This window comes from Pseudomyrmex gracilis, unplaced genomic scaffold (genome assembly GCF_002006095.1).
Source record: "Pseudomyrmex gracilis isolate BER0280 unplaced genomic scaffold, ASM200609v1 scaffold_379, whole genome shotgun sequence".
Taxonomy (NCBI): domain Eukaryota; kingdom Metazoa; phylum Arthropoda; class Insecta; order Hymenoptera; family Formicidae; genus Pseudomyrmex; species Pseudomyrmex gracilis.
Window position 1 is genome coordinate 29,970 of NW_018020963.1, and position 8,387 is coordinate 38,356.

Consider the following 8,387-nt stretch of genomic DNA (forward strand, 5'->3'; position numbering starts at 1 on the left):
GCGGCTGCACCAAAGGCCGAGAGACAGACATGATCTACGTGCGCGTGCAAATTATTTACAAACTGCAGATAGACATGTTCTATGCGCACGCGCAAGCTTTATATAATATGTTGGTTAAATGGAAAGTACTAAGAAAATATTTAGAATATATATATATATTCTAGATGCCCCTATACTCTAGATGCCCTTCTCACAGTCAAATTCCTCCTCCTTTCAGAACACAGGTTAGTCCCTGTGAGAGATTTTTACAAACTTTACCCCCCTACCTCTTGTAAAATAACGGAAATTTTAGAAGTCGAACTGGACTGAGTTCGCAATACAAACAAATTAAAAATGTATCATTATAAACTATGTTACTGTAAATAAAACTACACATAAGATATGTCAATAACTACATATAAAATTATGACAAACAAATTTATACATTCGAGCATAAATATATTGTCTATATCGGCTAAACATTATTAATTAACCTCTTGCTCATTATCCCGCACCTTTAAACAGATCGCACAGTCTCGTCCCAGGCAATTGAAATTTGCGTCTCAGGCCTTAAAAAGAGACACACGAGCGAAGTCCAAAGAGCGACGGAGTAAGAGCGGCACACGACCGTTGACCCGTCCGCCGGACCCGAAAGATCGCTCGACTCTCGCACGCACACACGACCGTTTCTTCAAGTGTGTGTGTCGAGAGATAAAGAAAAATTCGACTAGTTACGCTCCGTCCACGCCCGACCGTTTCCAGAGGCCAGGACATAACAATAATAAAAACATTATTAAATGTATTTTATAGTATAATAATTATTCATTATAAGATTAAACATAAACTAAATCTAAATAATTCTCAAAATAAAAAATAAAAAATGAATTTCTTAAACCTACATTTGGTCAAGTCTTTGGTAAAAAACTATGATTATCAATATAAATCTATTAATATAAGAATATAATTTTAAATTTTATCATATGATGTTTATTAATATATAAAGGATCATAGTTAATATGTGATTACATAGATTAAGTGCTTTGAATAGAGAGAGAGAATTTTACAATCTGGCCATTTCATCAAAGAACATTTCAATGTTATCAGTGGGCCTTAGCTCTCTGATTGTGTTTAAGCAGTGATCTCTAAGGATTAATATATCATCAACAAATCTTTTTCCTACACATACTCCAAATCTATTGCATTGCTCTTCTCTGGTCCTATCTACAAGCACTGAAGAGGAAAAAGATGCTAGATAATATTGTTACGTCTTGGGGACTCCACGGTCCCCTTTTTCTTACAACGCGACGCGCAAACGCATAACAAACCCTTTTCTTAGTAAATAATGAAAAGCAATAAATAGCTCGAACGGGTCTCCTATCGCTTGGAAACTTAGATTCCAAACCGCCGGACCCAACCGCCCGACGCCTACCACCCCCGAGAAACATTCCAACGTTGACCACGCGAATAACAACGACAACAACGACAATAATATTAAAAACCCCTGCGATATGCACACAAGCACCTCTTACGCTACCTCACATGGCGACATACATACAGACACACACTACAACGACGATTCGTAGTATCAATCTCCTTCTTACTCACCTATAAGTCCCGATCCTCCCGCAGATGCTCAATTCTCCCCTGCTTCTTCCGCGAACAATCTACCGCCTTCACTTCCTCCCTTCCCCTCTCCAACGCACCCTCGAGGCTTCCGCAGAAAATCCCGCGGATTTACAATTCGCGCCAACTCCTTCACCCTCTCCTTGCTCACCTTCCCTTCCACATTCGCGCAAGAACCCGTGGATGACGAACCTTCCGATTCCTCTCGACCGACCACCCCACCGCTCGACTCTAAATTACAATACTTCCTCAAATTAGCCTCTACTTACCGAATAGCAGATTTTAACAAAATACCATATGTAATAGATCCCCTAAGAATTAATTCTTCCGACCTCTTTCACCTGATATCTACAACTCTAGAAAACTTTTTCTCGTCAAATTTCCATATGACATCATTTCAATGACATCCGTCTTGTCCCAGTCCGTCATTTTTATACCATTTTTCCTCCTAGCTCTATAGAAATCCGCGAAATTATAGAAATCGACCTGGATTAATCTAATTAACCATGTCACGAATCGGCGCCACACACTTCCACCCGACACACTCACATTTGTAGTATCCCGCCGGAGACTCTACACACGCTCTCGCGCATACTTATATATATACGTCTTTCCTTTTTTCAGCCTCCGAGCGATGACCCTCCGATTTATTGTAAAATTCACGACACAACATCCATCCACACCACATCACAACAACCGAGAAAATCTGTAACGAAACGAATACGCGATATGAATAAATTAATATTCCACATAATTAATTCATTTTATTGAATCGACCTCTCATCCTCAATTGATCGCATGGTCTCGTCTTTAGTCAGTAGAGTTGAATCTCTAGACTTAAAAAGAGATCGACGATTGGGGCTTCATAGGATAGAATAAGATCGGCATACGCCGTTGACCTGTCCGTGAGAGCATACAAACTCGCTCGACTCTGCCGCAACAGGATCGCCTACTTGCTGCGCGGAGATAGAGAAACGACAGCTCTCTCCACCATAGCCCGACCGTAACCGTGGGCCAAGACGTAACAATATGTCCATATTTGATCAAGAGGTGTAACTCTATCTCTTATATGTAACACATTATCTACTAATATTGTCACCAAAATTAATTGTGGATATATATTTATTCTTCTTCCTTCTGAAACATAAGTCTTTCTAACTACGGATGGAAACATTGATTGATTGATTGATTGATTAGGCTTTATTTATATCGCGCTCTGGGAAGAATTCCCCTCAAGCGCTAACATTGGAGAGAATATGGCAAGTGGAACTTGTCTAAATTCTGTAAAACTTGCAATAGCTCTGCCAAAGTCTCTATGATATAACTCAGTTGTAATTTGGCAGAAGCAAGCTGCTATTCTTGGCAATGTAATTATCTCTGGCCCTGAATCGTCAGTTCTTCGTCTTTTTTCACTTTCTTCATTTGCACGTATATTGTATTTAGCCACTAGCATTCTTAATACATTGGTAAAGTCTCTTGAACTTTTCTTTATAATCTTAGAAATTACTGCACCCCTATTTAAGAAAATCAAAACAAGGAATGTAATATCACTAATTAGATTTTCATGATTGTTATAATCCCAAGTTTCTTTATGTCCTGCTTCTTCATATCTTAATTGATATGTAACTAAAGGCTGTCTCATGCTTTCCCTCCAGAACCTAATGAGTCTTTTAAGCAAGACTGATGGATCAAATCCTTGATATCTACATGCATACACTATCTTTATATACTTATCTCTAGCCTCTACAGACATATCAACAAAGACTACTCCAACCATTAGGTTCCAGTCCCTATATGACAATCCACATAGTTTAAGAAAGTGGAACATTTGATCAACAAAAGCAGGATCATCCATCCTTCTTATTGAAAGTAATCCAGCTTCATCATGAGCTGCTGCAATTCTGTTGAACATCAAGTCCATGTTTTGTCTTTCTTCCTGGTTAGAGGTTAAAAACAATCTCTTAATTATGTTAATTTGTAGCTGAAAGTCAGCTCTTTCTGTGATTGTTCTAACCAGATGATCATAAGCTGGCTGGTTTTCTTCTGCAATATTTTGTTGAGGTAAAATCTCACCTCCTACTGCACCTTCATCTTCCTCTTCGTCTCTTCTAACAGGCCGCCTTGCTTCTGCCATAGCTCTATCAAGAGATCTATTCAATTGACTCGACGCAAATTGTAGTATCTTTAGAGAAATAAGAAGAATATATTTCTGTATAAAACACATTCGATAAACGTGACTCTGTCACGAGATATTAATGGAAAGTGCGATAAGAATACTAAAAAATATTAAACTTTTATATGTCCCAATTTAGATATTTATACATGTTGCAGCGACACAATCTTCGTTTTGCCAAATGCCACGTAGCGGACGTATTGACTATATTAGAGAACCGGATTGCGATAAAAATTAGAACGCTTGATATGTAACGCGAGTGACAAACGCGTACGTGCCACGGTGATTTTCTACTCACTTGATCTAAATATTACTCAATTAGAGTAGACACACAGACGTTGAAGAATCATCTTTTGCCAGTCTGTGCGTAGGTACTTATTAGCGGCCGATACGAAACACATCGAGGTACTTTCCCCACAGCGTTTGCGACTATTTGCGATAAGAAAAATATCTGTACGAAGAGGATAACACTACTACTGCCCTCGTTTTCGTAATCTGTCATGCCGTTCGTCGTGGCAGAAACGAGAGCGAAGTGTAAATGCACTTTCTACGGCGCGGCGAGCGTTGTTTTATTTTTTTTTTTTTTTTTTTTTTTTTTTTGCGCCACGGAAGTGCATTGACGATAACTACCTTGCGCTTCGGCGCGCGTTGATAAATATATATGTAACACGGCTCTCTCGCTCGGCCGTCTCACGACAGCGGCGCCTTGCGATCGTAAATCTCGCCGGTATTTAAAAGACACGCTAATATTCCGGCTTTTATCGTTAATAATTAATCGGGACGGTCGTTAAACGTCACGAGCGAAGATTTAAGGATGAACGTTACTGTTTACGCTGCGTTTATCGACGTATCTCGGTACATTGATAACAGTATCAAAAAGAAAGAGCAACACAACCGAGAACGTCTCGATGGCGCCGATCCACTTTTTTATGGCTCACATAGCAGCTCTCGCGTTGTTATAATATTTATTGCAATACTCTAGCTAATGTCATTTTGAATAACACCAATTCTTTATACCGTTCGCGCAAGAATAAAGTTTTAGTACTTGCACGAAATGATTTTCTTACGAATGTGCTACAAAATTTTGAATACAAGTAAATTTAAATAAATTTAAGTTTTCTTTATGTTGTTATGCAATTAGAAACTTACCGTCTAGTTTTTGAGATAATTGTAATTAAAATGTGCAGTTTTAACACGTGATGCAACTCAAGTTAATGTCAGATTTTAAGAGAATAACATCCATATAATTCTAAAGATATAAAAGACGAATATGATATATAAAAGAAATGTATAAATATTATTAAAAAGTTTCAAAATTGTTTACCGTTTAGTTTAGAAAATGTAGTTAAACACAGTACGTAACCTACGAGTTTTCTTTTTAATAAATTGTCCTTTATTGTTTCTTAATTGAGTCATTTTCACTGTTTACCACATAAATACGCACAAGTACACAGCGTCAAAGTTATTCTAATCTACATATAGCAGAATGTGACAGTTCACAGTACTATAGAGATAATCGGAAATGGTAGCGCATCTTTTGTACATTTCTATAATGAGACCAAAGACCGTCTAGAACCGTCTGGAATTTGGAATGGTGCCCACCTAAATGTGAAACATCATATCCCTTCCGCGGTTTCTTCCTCGAAAGACCGGTCTGGGAAGCAGGAATAGATGCGGTAATCGTCGTCGTCGTTTCTCTAGACAATTCTCTATTTCCGTGGTTTCTCACTCAAAGAATTACAATTTTCATTTCTCGCTTGGGTTCGCGTACAAAGAACGAACGTACAAAAATAACTGTGCTTGGTCATCGACGATATTACTTATCGCCCGAGAACAATTAAAACATTCCAGGTCTCTTGTGTAGTTAACACTGTCGGTTGACATTATTGACGAATAAGCATTACAATATAATTCCGAATGTTATTTGTTCTTCACGTAAGTTCGGCGTGTAACCGAGTCACACGTACAAACGATCTTGCATAAAGCAGATGTTTTTTGAGATAGTCACGTTTTACTTGATCAATTAAACTCTCACGATATTCTTGATAGCAAAAGTTCTCTCTTCCTCTCTCTCTCTCTCTCTCTCTCTCTCTCTCTCTTTTTTTTCTTCTTCTTTGGATGTCTCAATCTTTTGTTGTTCAAATACGTTCGAGAATCTTTCCAAAATTAATTGCCAAAAAGCGAACATAGACACAGGCTCAGGTTAAAGAAAGACGCGATTGTGAATTTTGTGTAAAGCAAAAGTGCGAGAAGAATATAAACAGACGAGAAGGAGAGGTTTTTGGAAAACCGTAAAATGCGCAAGAAGTATACACCACGGCGATGTACGTCAAACTTACTTACCTACGACAATCGCCGGCGGCTGTGCCGGTTTTCTGTCTCGGGACGAGCGAGCGAGCGAGCGAGCGAGCAAGCGAGCCGAGAGTCCGGTCGATCCCGGCGAGCTCGCGTAGAGACCTGTTATTACACGGGAATGCGAAAAAGGAGGACCGGAGCTCTTCGCGGATCGAGGAAACGGTTAAAAATGTCGAGCCGCATCCCCGACGAGCGCGAGACCGCCCTTCGCTTCTAATAAACGTGTGTCCGGCATAGCGACGAGGAAGAAGAAAAGAACGGTGCACGGCATACAGAGAGAAGAGAGGGACGTGCCTTCCACACATATCAGAGCTGTATATGTTCAAGATACGCTCGGAGACATCGATTATTCGCAGCTTGCGACGATTCGATAGAAATCGAATTAACGACGCGCTGAGAACGAGCGAGGAAAAGACACTCTCGGTTCCGAGGAAATATGCGTTTCCCCGCGGGACATTTCGCCGAGTCTTTTTCTCCGCGTGTTAATTTACGATTCAATATCGACAATCCGCGACGAGTTTTCTCTCTTCTTCGGGGGTGACCGCGCGCATTCTTCACGACCGCGCGGTCGATGATCACAGAGCTGAAACGGATCGGCGCGAGTGACGTTTGGACGACGCGGCGAGTCTCGGCAGCTATAAAATCTCGCTTCGTAACTTCGGCAGTTTGTAACATATAAATTACAGCATTCGCGATACCACAACTCGCGCTGGCCGGTCGTAACTTACGAGCGTTGTCCTCTCCCCGTAGGAAAGCGAGTTACGACTGCGGATGTTGCGATTTGCCGCGGAATCGTGTAGTAAGCCTCGCAGCATAGCAACGCAACGTCGTCGAAGGATTATTTGCCTTGCGACTTGGTTCCTCTTTATCGCGAACGTGCGATATTGCTTCGATGAACGACGCAATTTCGGGACGTACGTGAATCTTCACGTATCAGTTTCGCATTATCGTTGAGTTGGCATGTTTTTGACCAACTAAAGGTCAATCTTGCGCCGCCACGTGCACGTTCGATACAGACAAATTATTTCGGAATCATCGCGCAGTTACGATCGTCGTCGGGCATCTCTTCTCTGTTAACAATGCTCTGGACATCGAACTAAACCGGTTTCCACGAAAGATGCGTCTCATCGTTGCTGTACAGTAGTGGTGCCTGGCAAAACTGTCAGCGGCATTAATATGATTGAGAATCATCAGCATTGACCGCGTTTACATGTGTTATACGAGGCCTGTACCGTTTCAGATGATCACGGCTGATAAAGCGACACGTTTGACCCGTCATCGCGATCATTCCGATCAAACGTCGCTCTCTCGGCCGCCGTTTTTTATGGGCGCTAGATCATATTTCTTGCTGTCGATATTTTTTTGTTTGTTTTTTTACATATTTATGTAGAACATTTATAATGAAAAAGTATAATATATAAAACTGTGGGGGAAAATTCCCACTATTAACAAAAAGGGATTGAACAAAATAACTATTTATTTAAATATGTAAAGATGAGTGTATGTATGTAGCTTCAGGAATTTTTCAATGAACAAATGAATTTTTTGTCTGTTGAAGCAAAAACACAGTTTTTGGAGTGTGTATTTATTTAAATCCGTTTATTAAAAATCTATAGCATAAACGTTTTCAACCTTTTAATTAGGTCCTTATCAAATGCATGTAAAAATCTTAGCTATTATACGTCGCTGAGTGCTGATCGTGGATGTCCATGTTGCACAAGCCGTCTCGACCAACACTTTACAAGAGTGAATACGCGACTCTCAGTTTTCTTTATAAAATTTGAAAGAAATTTAATTAAAAAATTTACATCTACAATATTTTGCACCTAACCAATAGGAGATGTAAAAAACATTTTGCTCTAACTTCTACCGTTCTCAAAATATTCCATTTGTTACCTTTCACTCTTTGTCATAAATCGCAGAGTAGCCGATTGAAGGTACCTGCAAAATTAATTTCAAGCTATCTCTTCTGGTTCTCGAGATATCCGCGATTTGCGAAAAGGACTATATATCGTTAAATGTAGAATATTAAAATAAGTCAAATGCGTATATTCGTTATTCATAAGCTTTATTATTGTAAAACCGCGTTCTCGGGAATTTTCAATCACCGAATTAATATAGGATAGTATTAGGAGTATAAATAAGTTTCCGCCGTTTTTTATCAAAAATTGGGCATTTATTGTGAAAGAACGGTACATAATGTTTTATTCGAAGTATTGTCCATCGCTAGCCACTACTTTTTCCCATCTTTCTGGTA

The 8,387-nt window shown here is 39.6% G+C and overlaps 2 protein-coding genes across 5 annotated transcripts in view; one reads left to right on the top strand and one right to left on the bottom strand.

Moving 5' to 3' along the window:
* The window catches only part of LOC109860408 (protein Shroom-like), a 100,605-nt gene that overhangs the window by 23,194 nt on the left and 69,024 nt on the right, over window positions 1–8,387 (top strand). The gene's annotated exons all lie outside the window — the stretch shown is intronic.
* On the bottom strand, window positions 1,018–4,183 carry LOC109860410. 4 transcript variants are annotated; one of them, XR_002250820.1, is made up of 3 exons: window positions 4,074–4,183; window positions 3,676–3,784; window positions 1,018–3,538 (listed from the first exon to the last, which is right to left on the bottom strand). XR_002250820.1 is itself a non-coding variant. In XM_020439477.1 (3 exons), exons 2-3 carry the CDS (start codon window positions 3,734–3,736, stop codon window positions 2,807–2,809), a joined length of 852 nt encoding a protein of 283 aa, XP_020295066.1. In that variant the 5' UTR covers window positions 3,737–3,784; window positions 4,074–4,183; the 3' UTR covers window positions 1,018–2,806. The 4 variants fall into 4 exon arrangements, 3 of the variants coding, with proteins under 3 accessions (XP_020295066.1, XP_020295067.1, XP_020295065.1); XM_020439477.1 differs by having other exon boundaries at window positions 3,617–3,784; XM_020439478.1 differs by having other exon boundaries at window positions 1,018–3,116; window positions 3,333–3,784.